The sequence below is a fragment of the Elephas maximus genome, chromosome 9 (genome assembly GCF_024166365.1).
Source record: "Elephas maximus indicus isolate mEleMax1 chromosome 9, mEleMax1 primary haplotype, whole genome shotgun sequence".
NCBI lineage: Eukaryota > Metazoa > Chordata > Mammalia > Proboscidea > Elephantidae > Elephas > Elephas maximus.
This window is the reverse complement of record NC_064827.1, coordinates 71,500,734-71,514,515: the sequence shown is the minus strand read 5'-3', so window position 1 is coordinate 71,514,515 and position 13,782 is coordinate 71,500,734. Positions and strand designations below refer to the sequence as shown.

General features: G+C 42.7%; 1 protein-coding gene across 5 annotated transcripts in view; it reads left to right on the top strand.

Moving 5' to 3' along the window:
* The window catches only part of GGTA1 (glycoprotein alpha-galactosyltransferase 1 (inactive)), a 234,474-nt gene that overhangs the window by 205,678 nt on the left and 15,014 nt on the right, over positions 1-13,782 (top strand). For 4 of the 5 annotated variants that reach the window (XM_049897250.1, XM_049897247.1, XM_049897249.1 and 1 more), the window contains exons 2-5: positions 5,730-5,818; positions 10,492-10,527; positions 12,800-12,865; positions 13,360-13,449. In XM_049897250.1, coding sequence (XP_049753207.1) covers positions 5,739-5,818; positions 10,492-10,527; positions 12,800-12,865; positions 13,360-13,449 — 272 coding nt within the window. In that variant the 5' untranslated portion in view covers positions 5,730-5,738. The remainder of the gene's footprint in view (positions 1-5,729; positions 5,819-10,491; positions 10,528-12,799; positions 12,866-13,359; positions 13,450-13,782) is intronic. The other variant, XM_049897251.1, reaches the window with a different exon arrangement.

Sequence of the window (13,782 nt, the reverse complement as noted above, 5' to 3'; positions counted from 1 at the left end):
CGGGTGGGGAAGGCTTGGTTTCCTCTGCTACCGCTTTCACCAAGCCTGATTCCTGTTCTTGTGGAGATAATGGCTTTTCCAGGGCCTCTGAGTGGACTGTTATTCAGAGATGTTCACCTTTTCCCCTGAAATGCAATGGAGAAAACAGGGTCCACCAGAATTTCCTTAAGAGAGGAATTCTGTTTGGAAGGAATACCTTGATTTAGCCCAGTTTGGGTGGAGCTAGGAGGTTCTCTGAGGCTGTGTGTGCATATTGTTCCGTCTGAGACAGGTTGCGGGTGGGTAGGGAGGAATTAATTTATGGGCCACATGCAAAAAGTCTGTCTGAGACTCCAGGGAAGTAAAAGAGGAAAAGGAGGAGGGTAAGGGCGGAGCTAAGAAGGTGGAGAAATGAGAGAGGCTTTGCAATGTGACCCTGCCTTGCAAAATGCCACCACATAGTTAGCAAATCTACACACAATCCTGGAGGCCTGGTGAGAGTGGCTTTATTTGGGAGCTTGTGCAGGGGCCGAGTTCTGGGTGACTCTGTGTGGCCTGAGAGCAGCCCATGTAGGGTGGTAGGATGAATTCAGAGAGAAATCACAAGAATGTAAGTCAGAGGACTTTAGAGGTCATGGAAGGGTTGGAACCATCACAGGCTGTGCTGCTGGAGCTGGCTGAGTTCACCCAGTACTCTAAGGGGTGGGGCCCAAGAGGTACACAGGCCCATTTGAGATAGGGTCTAAGTGCTCCATAGATCTTAATTCTGTGCTCTGTGCCTTTAATGGGGAATTATAGAAGTAAACCCATGTTTCTTACCTGGTTAGATAAGATAATCAACCATCAATCTTCAGGATTATACCTTTTTTTTTTTTTAATTCTAAAGACATATGTAAAAGAGAAGAATTTTTAGACTATGTTGACTGCCAAATGCTCCTTTTCGTCTAGAGAGAAAAAAATGTTTTAAAAGACCCTTTGGCCATCCAGCCAACCCTTCCTTCTCCGGAGACTTAGATTCAAGATCTCGGAAGCATGTGTATACCCATTTCCAGTGCTTTGCTAAAGAATGTAAAATTGGCTTATTCAGGCAGCTTCCAATTATAAGTCTCCCTAACAAGAGTGACAATTGGCTGCAGCAAAAGTAGGCAAACGTAAGCCATATGTGAAGTTCAGAAAGAAATAGGCTTCTAGAGTTGTCTCTAATGCTAATTTCTGAAGTAAAAATATCATGAACGCCTGCATATTTGGGGTGGGGATTAGAAAGTGTTCTGATTTTGGCTCTCCCTGATGTGTCAGAAACCCTGGTGGTGTAGCTACAGCTGCTAACCAAAAGGCTGGCAGTTCAAATTCACCAGGCGCTCCTTGGAAACCCTATGGGTCAGTTCTACTGTGTCCCATAGGGTCGCTATGAGTCAGAATTGACTCTACGGCAACGCGTTTGGTTTGGTTTGTTTTTTTTGGATGTAAGCATCAATGTTCTCTACCACGGGAGTTTGTGTGTTTCTCTGTTTAATGTTTCTTACAACTCGGAGACAATTTGCATTTGATCCGCAGCCTCATCAGCACGTGCAGGGTGTTGCAGCAGGGCCTGGACTTGATTAAAGAGAATCAAAGTTGTAGCCCACCTCCGAGGCGTTCTTGATCAGGCTGGGGCGCAGGACAGATGAGTAAACCTTTAGTGTCCCTAATTTGCATCTATTTGCACTTCCTTGCTTAGCATGTTCTTATTTTAAAACCCCATTCTTTTCCCCCAAATAGGTACTTGCAAAGTACCAATCGTTGTGCTGTCTCACTGGATATTCCCAGCAGCCCACTTTATGGATGTCAGTGATAAGAACTAGCACTTTTTGAGCATTTATACTGTGCCAGGCACAGTGCTAAGCATTTTATGGACATTATCTCTTGTGATCATTACTATCTTTGTCCTCATTTTAAAGGCATGGAAACTGATTTAATGTAACCCAGTAGTGGCCCACTATCCTTTTTTGAAAACTTGCGGCCAGATAGGTTGGAATTCAGAATTTTGGGGATATGGCAGATATATATTATCTAACATCCCAGTGCGGCAGTACCACATAAGGCAAAACATCAATATTTATGTAAAGAAATATGTAAAGAGTCTCATTAAGTGACGGAAAGATTATTGATAGTCTCACATCAGTTGGGACCTTGGTGCCAAATGAATTACAAAAAAGTTTTCTGAGTTTTTGGGATTTTGCAATTGTGGATGAGGGCCTGAGGAACTGCAGTGTGCTCAGGGTTTCCCAGTTTTGTGTGTGTCAGAGTTGGGACTCAGACCCCCACTTTGATCCAAAGCCTGTCTTATTTGGATCTTACACTTCTCTGGGAGCAAAGACATCAGCATGGAGAGAGAGCCACGGCCTCAGCTCCAGATCTGTTTGCTCCTAAACCCAGGACTTTTCTAGCACTCAGTGCTAGTGGGGCTGAGCTGAATGCAGCCACCCACATTCTCTGACTTTGCCTGGGCCATATGTGCCAACTCATGTGGTATTTACAGGGAAGATGCTCGAGACTTAGGTTTGCATGTGGCCCAAGAGGCCCATCTTTTAAGGGACTCTGGAATACCACCAATCATAGTTTCACCTGAAAGATGGAGGTTGGGTTATAACTTTGAGTTCAGCTTTAGCTTTTTTCCAAACAGAATTCACTTTCTAAGCAAGGATTAATAGAAAGTTGTGGCTGAAAATTTAGTTCTTACTCTTCTTTAGCTGGTATATTGAGGGTCCTCAAGACCACTCACAGGTTCAATGATTTTCTAGAAGGACTCACAGAGCTCAGAAAAGCCATGATACTCATGGGTATAGCTTACTAGTGAAAGGATACAGATTAAAATCAGCAAAGGTAAAAAGCACGTAGAGCAGAGTCCAGGAGAGACCAGATGTAAGATTCCAGTTGCCAGAGCACCCATGTGACTGATGTTAGATCCTCGGAATCCAGTCCCTTCTGCCTCAAGGGAAAACTATCTGTGGCCCAAGGCCCCAGGTATATAGACACTCTGATCAGGCAGGATATTCCAGGGGTTTAGAGGTTATCTCTCAGGAGGTGGTCAAGGGCTTGTCCTTTCTTTGGAATGTTTGGATAACCTAGACCTACTGAATTAACCCTTTACCGCACAACTGGATTTAATAATAAAGGTCATGCAGCACATGAGATTTGAGACAGGAATCTTAGAATTCCCTTTTAAAAGAATTGGAAAATAACCAGTCACCTGAAGGGACAAATTTCAGTGTTACTCTCATTTTATTTCATCAGTTCATTAAAATATTTATCGAGGGCTTCCTCTGTGTGGGGCACTTGGGATTCAAGTTTGAATAAGATACCTCCTGCATTTAGGAAGAGATGAAGCTATATGCAAATATTACCGTGTGAGCCACCTCCAAAAGCAATGTGAATAGAGTGATGGGGGAGCTTGAGGAGTGATGGGGGAGCTTGAGGAGAGAGGGGGATTTGGCTGGTGGTCAGGATGCTCTGGGGGGTCGGATGTAGCTTCACAAAGGCAATGACATTTGATGCACAGCATGGCTGATTGGGTCTCCACTGTCTCTTGTTTCTCAAAGTGCTTCGAACAAGGTTCATTCCAGTTCAACCCCTGCTGAGAATTTGCATTTCTACCCCCATATATACTGAATCAGAATCTATAGTTTAACAAGATTCCCAGGTGATTCTTATGTATAACTGTCTGGAAACATGTTAGAAATTCAAATTCTGAGCAGGGGTTCGAACCAGAATAAACCAGCCTTCTTCTCATCTCCTCTGTCCTACTTCTAAATGGTGGCATTTTCAGTCCAGGGCCTTCTTATTTCCTTTTCTCTTTCTACATTCTCTCCCCAGGTAATCTCATCCATTTCCTTAGTGTTAATACTTTCCATGTATGGGCAACTCCTCAAATTGCATGTCTGGTCTACATCTTTCTGCTGAACTCCCAACTTGAATGTCCACTTGCCTACTTGGACATTCTCCATTTAGATGTTCACAGACACCTCAAAATTAACATGTCCCAGATGGAACTCATGATTCTTATCCCCCAAACCTATTCCTCCCCTGACCTGTCTGACCCATCTCAGGAAATACTGTAAGTGTCCACCCGGCTGCTCAAGCAGAAACCTTGCTTACTCCCTCTCTTTCATCCCTGGTGTCTGAATTACAGCCAAATCCTATCAGTTCTCTCGCCAAGTGTATTTTGAATCAGTCTAATTATCTCCATCTCCTCTGCTACCTTTCTAGCACTGATCACCCACTCTGTTGACTCACCTCATGTCTGCACTTGTCCTTCTCTTACGCATCCTTTGTGAATTACAGTCAAATCCTATCAGTTCTCTCGCCAAGTGTATTTTGAATCAGTCTAATTATCTCCATCTCCTCTGCTACCTTTCTAGCACTGATCACCCACTCTGTTGACTCACCTCATGTCTGCACTTGTCCTTCTCTTACGCATCCTTTGTGTCCCAGCAGCCAGAGAGGTCTCTCCCTGAATGACGTTGGAGCCAGTCACTCTCAGCTTCAGACGGTTTTGTGGCTCCCTATCTTCCTTTCCATGGCCTTCAAGGCTTCGTCTGACCCAGCCTCTGCCCACCACTCCATCTTACTACCAACCACCACCATCTACCTTGCTTTTTAGGCTCAGCAAATCTGAGCTTAGAGAAGTTCAGTATCTTGTTCTTATTTGTTTTATTTTTAAACACAGATAGTTTTTTCTCCTGTTGCTTGTTATAGATGCTGTTACTGAAATAATCTCATTCCTTCTCATGGCCCTTCTCATCCTTTTTTGTCCTCTTTCCATCCATTAGGACTCAGCTTTAAAGTCCCCTTCTCAGCAAGCCCTTTCCTGACCACTCAAGTGAAAGTATATCCCTCCCTGATATTCTCGACATAATAGCCCTCTCCCCCTTGAATCACAATTTTATACAGCAGTCAAGAAATATTTGGGTACCTGCTGTGCACCAGTTGTTAGTTTGCTTGTGGGGATGGGGGGAGGGGGAAATGGTGCCTCACAATCTGGTGAGGCCTAAATTGTAAAGGGCCAGAGTTGTCTTCTCGTCAGAGCTTGGGGCATGTAGAAAATATATCAAGGGCAGCAGAGCAATGGAATGGAGTGGTTCTTTGCAGTCATGCAGAGAGCTAGGGTGATGTGAGTCAGGAGGCAGCTGGAGTCCATGGGGACTATTTATAGCCTGGATGGTGCATAGGTAAACACCAGGCAAACACTCCCTCACTCTCCTATTCTCTATCCATGGCAGATGTCATCATCAGTTGGGATACTTTGGTAGACATTATAATCAATCCAGGTATGTACTCTCTGAGCCCCAAATGGCTTTAGCATTACTCCCAACACAGGAAACCCTGCCAATTACAGTGAGACCTGTGAGAGCCAGAACTTGACAGGACTGCTTTGTTTTTCCGGGTCTCTCAAATTTTCCGCCTTTGACAGGGTACAGTCTTACCACTTTTCTATCGCTACCTGTTAGAGGAAAATATTTGAGATTTCCTTCTCTGACAGGTTTCTGCCTTACACAGATTCCAGTTTTCAAAGGTTTTACTGTAGCTGAATTGGCCTAATTTGCCATTGTAGGCCTGCACAACTTAAGGCAGAGCACACCCTTTGGCTCTAGTTAAATACCCTGAAACTTATCTTTTTAGAGAGGATATAGATAAAAGGCATTTTTTAAAACCATACCTCATTCTGGATTGAATTTATTTAATCTATTTTTTCCCCTCTTCTTTCTTCCCAGGAGAAAATAATGAATGTCAAAGGAAAAGTAATGCTGTCAATGCTGGTTGTCTCAACTGTAATTGTTGTGTTTTGGGAATATATCAACAGGTAATTATGAAATATGATGAGATAATATTGGTGAAAGTACTGACTCTAATCTGCTAGTATCAGCTGAGTCACCACGTTGAATTAAAATTAGGATTAACTGAAATTATAAATAAGGGATCCCACCCTTCCTATATCCCTGGGAACTATCTTTAAAATCATTAGATCTCCTAGTAACTTCTGGCGAATTAATCATTATCTTCCTTCTTGCTATGTTCCCAATATCTTGATTATTATACCTCTGCACTTTTGGGGAGGGGTCCAGGGATGGTGAAGTCAAGTGAAGCCCAAAATGTAATTTTCAATTATTTGTATGATTAGATACGGAAATTGCCTTAAGAAAATTCAGACAGGAATTCCATAAGAGATCCACTTTAACTTTTGCAATCCTAAAATATTTGCAGAGTTTAAAGGAGCAACTCAAGTTGCTGACTTTTGTTGCAAAATAGACTGTTTGAGTCCCTGGTGAGTCATTGTGCCTGGCTAAAGTTTTTGGGTTTTTTTTTTTTTTTAACTCTGGAAAGCAAAATGAATGAATCATTTCTGAGTTTTCAAACTTACCAGTAGATTCACCTCAAATACATGAGCTGCTTCTCTGCTTTTTGAAACTACAATGCCTCAGCAATTCCAGCTAACAGAGGCTTCTGCCAGAAAGAAGTCTGTGCAAGCAGCCATAAAAATGCATACCTTTGACTAAGAGGCATGGGGAAGCTCAGCCATTAATTTCAGGAAGTCCACTGTACAACTATGGGCAGGGAGAGCTGATTTGGCACTATTAGTATTTACATGGTGAAGTATTTTAATGGCCCCCAAATTCAAGATGGTGGCCTGGATTTACACTGGAACATGTCTTTCATTTCTTAAATTCCAAAGTTCGAAGAGCCAGCAGGACCACCTTGACTATTAAAAAAGGAACTGTCCTTTAGGTTGCATCAATGGGAGAAGGAATCCCGGAATACTGGAGCTGTTAGTCCCTGGACTTCTGCACAGATCTAACCACTTCTGTTATTATCCTATGTTATTTTGTTTCATTCTGAACGACTCATTTAAGAAAAACTTGACAAGCTAAAATGTGACCAAGTTGATGAAAGGTCTGGAAAACAGGTCTTTCACATTGAGGAAACTGGGGATACTCAGTACAAAGAAGAGGTAACCCAGAGTTGGGAGCGGTGCCCTGGGGCTATCTTAAGTACTTGTTGAGTAGTTAAGAGCAAGAACTCCAGAGCCAGACTGACTCAACTGTGTCCTGTGCCACCACTTGCCTCCTCTGTGACTTTGGGCAAGTTATTCAGCCACCTTGTTCCTCAGTTTCCTTATCTTTAAAATGGGGACAATAGTACTTACCTCAGAGGGTTGTGTATAAAGCACTTAAAACAAAAGCCTGGGGCTAAATGAGTACTCAGTAAATGCTAGCTGGTATCATCATCATCATCTGCTCCAGAGGGCAAAGCAGGACATTGGATTTTGACAAACAGAAGGAAGAGCTCTAGCAGTTGGAAGAGTCCAAAAGAAGAACAAATGTCCTTTGGGGTTCCTGCCTTGAGTTGGAATGCTTAATTGGATAACCTTCAAGCTCTGACTCTGAATGCTTGATTGGATGACCTTGGTCTTTTAGTCATAGCCAGGGTTGTACTGCCATATTTTGGGTGGTTCCCTAAATTAAAATATGGGAGCCAAAGTCCCAAATGTACATGCTGGCACTGGCCTCGCATGGAGAGGGTTATTTTTCAGTGCTGAGCACATTCTTTCAGCACGGTGACCACAGCAGATACTGGCTACTCTTCAGGGCCTTCCTCTAGCACCAGGGCTCCAACCACATCACTCTCAAACATGTGGAGTCTACTTGAATGTCTGCAAGAGGCTTAAAAGGCAGCCGATCCTTTGCTATTTTATGAATCAACACGTGACATGTGATGGCTTAAAGTGAGCTGAGGATACTAACCTCAGACAGGTGGGCAGCACTGACCGAAAAGGAATTTAAAACAAGCAGTTGCTATCAAGTCAATTCCAATTCATGGTGACCCCGTGTGTGTCAGAGTAGAACTGTGCCTCACTGGGTTTTCAGTGGTGGTTTTTCAAACGTAGATCACCAGGCCTTTCTTCTGAGGCACTTCTGGTGGACTCAAACTGCCAACATTTGGGTTAGCAGCCGAGCACATTAATCATTTGCACCACCCAAACCAAAAACCAAACCCAGTGCCGTCGAGTCGATTCTGACTTATAGCGACCCTACAGGACAGAGTAGAACTGCCCCATAGAGTTTCCAAAGAGCGCCTGGCGGATTCGAACTGCCAACCCTTTGGTTAGCAGCTGTAGCACTTAACCACTACGCTACCAGGGTTTAGTACTCCAAAAAGGATTTTAGAATTACTAAATAGAAAAAGTCAACCGATTAGTCAATAGAGCATCCTGGGCAGAATTTGATATGAGGATCAATGAAAAAAAATCACAGACTGTTAGAGCTGGAAGAAACCTCAGGAGTTATAATAAAACAATAATGATGGTGATGGCGGTTATGATGATAGCAGCTACTAGTTATGGACTGTTTGGTCTGTGTTGGGCATTACCTCCAGGTCTTGTAACAGCCCTGCAGAGTAGGTATTATTCCAAGTTTCTAGATGAAAAACCTGAATCTCAAAAATGTGAAATGAAAAAATTATCTATGTAAGACCAAATGGACAACAGCTATTCTAAAGCATAGATGAAAAGGTCGGGGGGAGGGAGTGAGTTTAAGTTAGTAAGAGTGAAACAGCTAGAGTAGAAATAATGAGATTGTTGACATAATGTGAAAATGTAACCAGTGTCACCGATCGTTATGTCTAGAAACTGTTGAATGGGAATGGATTTTGCTGTGTATATTTTTACCAAAAATAAAAGAAAATATTATTAAAGAAAAAATGTTAAATGACTTGTTCAAAGTCACATTTTCAGAAAGACTTAGGGCCCGGGCTGGCTGATTGCAGCCCATTCTCTTTACTACACAACCCTTCCCTTAGTCACCTAAACCTACAAGTCACGGGCCTCCATTTTTCAAATGACAAAATGGAGACCAAATAGGTTAAGTCGCCTAACAGTGAATTTAAGTCCAGGTTCTCACTGAAAATTCAGATCTTCTGATTCATTGTCCGGGACTCCTTCTTCGGCTACTTGTCTATGCTGAGTGTTGTGCAGGATATAAGGAAAACCAAGCAGAACTCCTACCTTCAAGGGTTTATGATCTAGATGGGGCAATATGACATGTGCATACAAAAGAGGTGGCCACATCTGAGCTCCAGATCTGTTTGCTCCCAAACCTAGGACTTTTCTAAGCACTCAATGCTAATATTCTTGACTTAGACTTCAAGTGGCTTTTTTCAGTTGTGGGGCTGAGTTGGATGCAGTCATCCACATTCTTTGACTTTGCCTGGGCCTCACCTGCCAGCTAACTGCTCCCCCACGGCAGCTCTGGCACCTCTTGTGGACTGCTCTCCAGGGACCTTTTTCAGATGCAAATGAGACCCTGTCTCTTCCCTGTTTAAATCCCTTCCAGGGCAAAATCCCCAGCAAGTCCCATCACTATCTCCCCACTGGCTACTTCTCTTTTGAAGTGCATATTTTTGCTCTTCCTTGGACACCCTTCCTTCCCACTTACTCTTCATCTGATGACCTCCTACTCATCCTTCAGGTCTCAGCGAAAGCATTTCTCCCTCCTCTAGGAAAACTTCCAGGCTTGCCCATTAAGAGCTTATGGTTACTTATGCTTTTTCTTTGTAGCATGTCTTGGAGTTGGAAGTCATGTAGCTGGGTGATTATCTGAATAGGGTCTGCCTTCCCTTCTACCTTGTATGCTCCACTAGGAGGGGGACTGTGTCTTGGCCAACACTGTATCCCCTGCACTTGGCATGTAACACATGCTCAGCAAGTATTTGTTGAATGATTGAATGGAAGTGGCCCACTAGAGGATTCATATATTCAGCAGGCCAGCAGCCTTGCAGGTGTCTTAAGACAGTGTTACAGCCTTCCTTAGTTTAAAAAATGCCTATTGGAGCTGCTCTGTAGACAGCTGGGTTGGACAAAGCATTAGGCTCTGTAAACCCAGTAACCCAGTGCCGTCAAGTCGATTCTGACCCATAGTGACCCTATAGGACAGAGTAGAACTGCCCCATAGAGTTTCCAAGGAGCGCCTGGTGGATTTGGGAGGAAGAAATAAATCCTGGGCAAATGGTGTTCCCATTCTCATTAGGTAGCAGGAGAGGACCCACCTGTATAGCCATTCTTCCTAAGCGAAGCCACCTGTGGGCAATGTTGTTAGGTGCCGTCGAGTCGGTTCCCTGTGTACCACAGAACAAAACGCTGCCCAGTCCTGCGCCATCCTCATAGCTGTTATGCTTGAGCCCATTGCTGCAGCCACTGTGTCAATCCATCTGGGCAATAGAGAGCTCATTTTTTAAAATCATGATCTGATATTATCCAGAGACCTCCTTCCCACTGCTGTGGTAGTTAATGTTGACGTGACTGCAATTGCAAATTCCTAGTCTCCTGACATCATTGGTTATGTCTCAGAGGAAGGTAGGAACCTGGGAGTAGCCAAAACCCAGCCTTCTCGACTCAGCCCAGGGCTTCAATTACAATGGTTGCAAAATAGCTTTTTTCAGGATTAGAAGTAACATGATCTTTTTATTCTTGTTTGCTTTTAGCCCAGAAGGCTCTTTCTTGTGGCTATATCACTCAAAGTAAGTACCTTTGAATTCTAGTTATCTACTGCTGTCTCCCAAGGAGCCCTGGTGGCGCAGTGGTTAAGCACTCTACTGCTGGCCGAAAGGTTGGCAGTTTGAACCTACCAGCCACTCCACGGGAGCAAGATGTGGCAGTCCGCTTTTGTAAAGATTTACAGCCTTGGAAACCTTATGGGAAGCAGTTCTACTCTGTCCTATAGGGTGGCTATGAGTCAGAATCGACTCCACCGCAGTGGGTTTGGTTTGATTTTTTTAACTGCTGTCCCCACATCCTTTCTTGCACCCCCTACAGTCCATTCCTCATACAGCAGCCAGTGACCAAGCTCCGGTCAAACTTGGAGAGAAGTGGGTGGGATTCCTAGGGACCTGGACTGTATTCTTCTGGCCCCCATAGACTTGCCTTTATAGAACCATGACTTGTTTTTTTGCCCTTGCTTCACGTCAAGGGTCTCTTTAAGTGATATAATTTGGGAAACATTCCTGTCCTGCTGATAGAAATAACTTAGAAAGATATTGTCCATTATTCTGCCCAATATATGCCGTGTTTTTAAAGACCATGGAAGAGATTTCTCTGGGACTCAGGATCAGGAAAAAAGTTTCAGTCTCTTGATGAACTAGTTCATGTCCTTTTTTTTTTTTTTTAATAAAAATTTTTTGATTGTTTTAAAGACAATATTGCTAGTAAGCTATCATTTTCTAATTTTTGGCTTGGTTTCCAGAAAGCTCAGAACAAAGTGTTGTACTTAAGTGCCTTCATTTCTGATATAATGCATCCCCTGCTATTAAATCCTGGCTTTTATGTTCCCATGCCGTGGGACCTTGGCAACTTGCTCATACCCTCTAGGTCAATATCTTAGCTGTAAATTGAAAATAAAAGTAAAAGCTCTACCTTCACAAAGTAGCTGAGATACCCAACCCCCACCCCCCACCCCCCCCCAAAAAAAAACAGCACATTGCCCCTGAGCCACTTTAGCCGTCCACGTGAGGAACTTCCCACACTCTCCTTGTGAGGACCTCTCCAAGTTGGGGGCCTTCTGGAGGAGAGGAAAAATGGGGAAGGTGGGAAATGCACCTCCCTTCGGCTGGACAGATAAGGTGGTGAGATGATTCATGAACAGACATAATAATATGAAGAAACTTATTATAAAGCCCATCTCGTTCCAGGAAGTGTTTGAGGTGGCTTATGATTAAAAAAAAAAAAAAAAAGTGTGGTTACAGTTAACAGAGAAACAACACAAGAATAAAAAACAAAGAGGAAGAGAAAGAGACATTTATTTAGTCACTCAGGTAGATTTAGTAAGGGGTGACCAAGGTCATGTGAAAATAACCACCTGAGTAACTAGCTAAATAAATGCCTCTCTGTAAACCACACATTTTTTATCGTAAGCCATTTTAAACACTTCCTGGAAGCAAATGGGCTTTATAATAAGTTTCTTCATATTATTATATCTGTTCATGAATCATCTCACCACCTTAGTTGTCCAACTGAAGGGAGGTACATTCCCTACCCTCCTCCATTTCTCCTCTTCTCCAGAAGGCCCCCAACTTGTGAGAGGTTCTCAAAATGAGAGTGTTCAAAGTTTTGCATGTGGATGGCTCAGGTGGCTTCTGATTATAGTTTCCTGAGCGTTTGGTTCAGCGACTCTTATATTTTCTGAGCTAGTCACTGATGACCTTTGGGAAACCTGAATTTTCGTAGTTTAGCAAAAGAGACAATTTTTGAAAATGTGCGTTGGTTTATTATTAAGATTACAACTTTTTACAATAATTTTCAGCTTATAAAGCTCTTTCATGTATGCAATCTCATTCAGACTTTAAAGTTATCCACATGGTAGGCCTATTGTTATGAACTATACTTTCCCCATGAGAAAATTGAGATTCAGAGAGGGACAATAACATATCACAGTCACACAACTAGTAAATGGTAGATCCAGGACTCAGGTTTATGTCTGAACGCTTCCCGTCCCCCTCATCTTTCTTTCCTCTCCTTCTCTGCCAGGTAGGGCTTCCTGGATGAGCTGAGTACTAGCTTTCCCCAAGATGGGGATAGTCTGGAAGCTTCAGGCCCCTCCTTTCTCACTTTAGCGGGAGCACCTTTACTTCTGTTTTACAAACTGGCTTTTTTTTTTTTAAAGTGGTCTTCTGCCATATTTTTTTCTGCCATAAAAAGAAAATGTTATCTTTTTCATTTCTTATTTATTTTTTTTATTTTTTCTGCCATAAAAAGAAACTTCCATTTTCTAAAAATGTTATCTTTTTCATTTCTTAGAAACGCAGAAGTTGGTGACAGCAGTGCTCAGAGGGGCTGGTGGTTTCAGAGCTGGTTTAACAATGGGTAAGGCGATTGGACAGCCATCTGGTTTGTCCACCCATCAGACATTCATAAAGAGTCCAAATAGAATGGTTTCATGGTCATGACTTCAGTCATTCATCTTTCTTGCTTATTGAAATCACATGAGAAATCTATTTTATGGCTGGGACTAGGACATTTAAGTTTTTTGTTTTTTTCCCCAAATTAACTTGAGGTTTAGGCTGAAGTTTAGATTGTAGGAAAGATGAACTAAAATGTTCTTATGAGACCTGAGGGTCTTTGGGTCATTAAATTACTAACTGTGCTGATTTGGAAGGGTAGAAAGGTGAGTATTGTGTCTTTTCATCAAATGTATGCTTTTATGAATATAAGTTTAGTGTCATGAATCTTTCTCCAGACAGTTCACTTATGTACACGTTCTCTGTCCATGAGCACGTTTTAACAGGATATCTTTGCCTGCCTTGACATCACAGATTGTCCTCCCTGCCTTACTCTTCTTGCTTTCTCTTTGTACTTAGGACACACAGTTACCAAGAAGAAGACATAGACAAAGAAAAAGGAAAGGAAGACAAAAAAGAACTTCAGCTATCAGACTGGTTTAATCCAAAGTAAGAAACAAAATGTCACCCCTACCCCATGAACAGTAAATCCATAGCTCAGCAAGAGGTGGTGGGGGCTGTGAAGATGGCAGTGCCATTGAGAACATTCCTGATTTAGTACATATTAGACCTTTACAATAGACTTTGGATGAGAACCTGAGAGTCTGGATATTTTGACCCAAATGCTTGACCAACACAGTGATTCTGATACCAACTGGCCAATGGTAGCAGAAGAATCACAAAATATTGGGGCAGGAAGGGTTCTTACAGGCCACAAGGTATTGGGGAAAGCCATAAGATCTGGAGTCAGAGCAAGAAAATCTATTTCTGTAAAATGGAAAT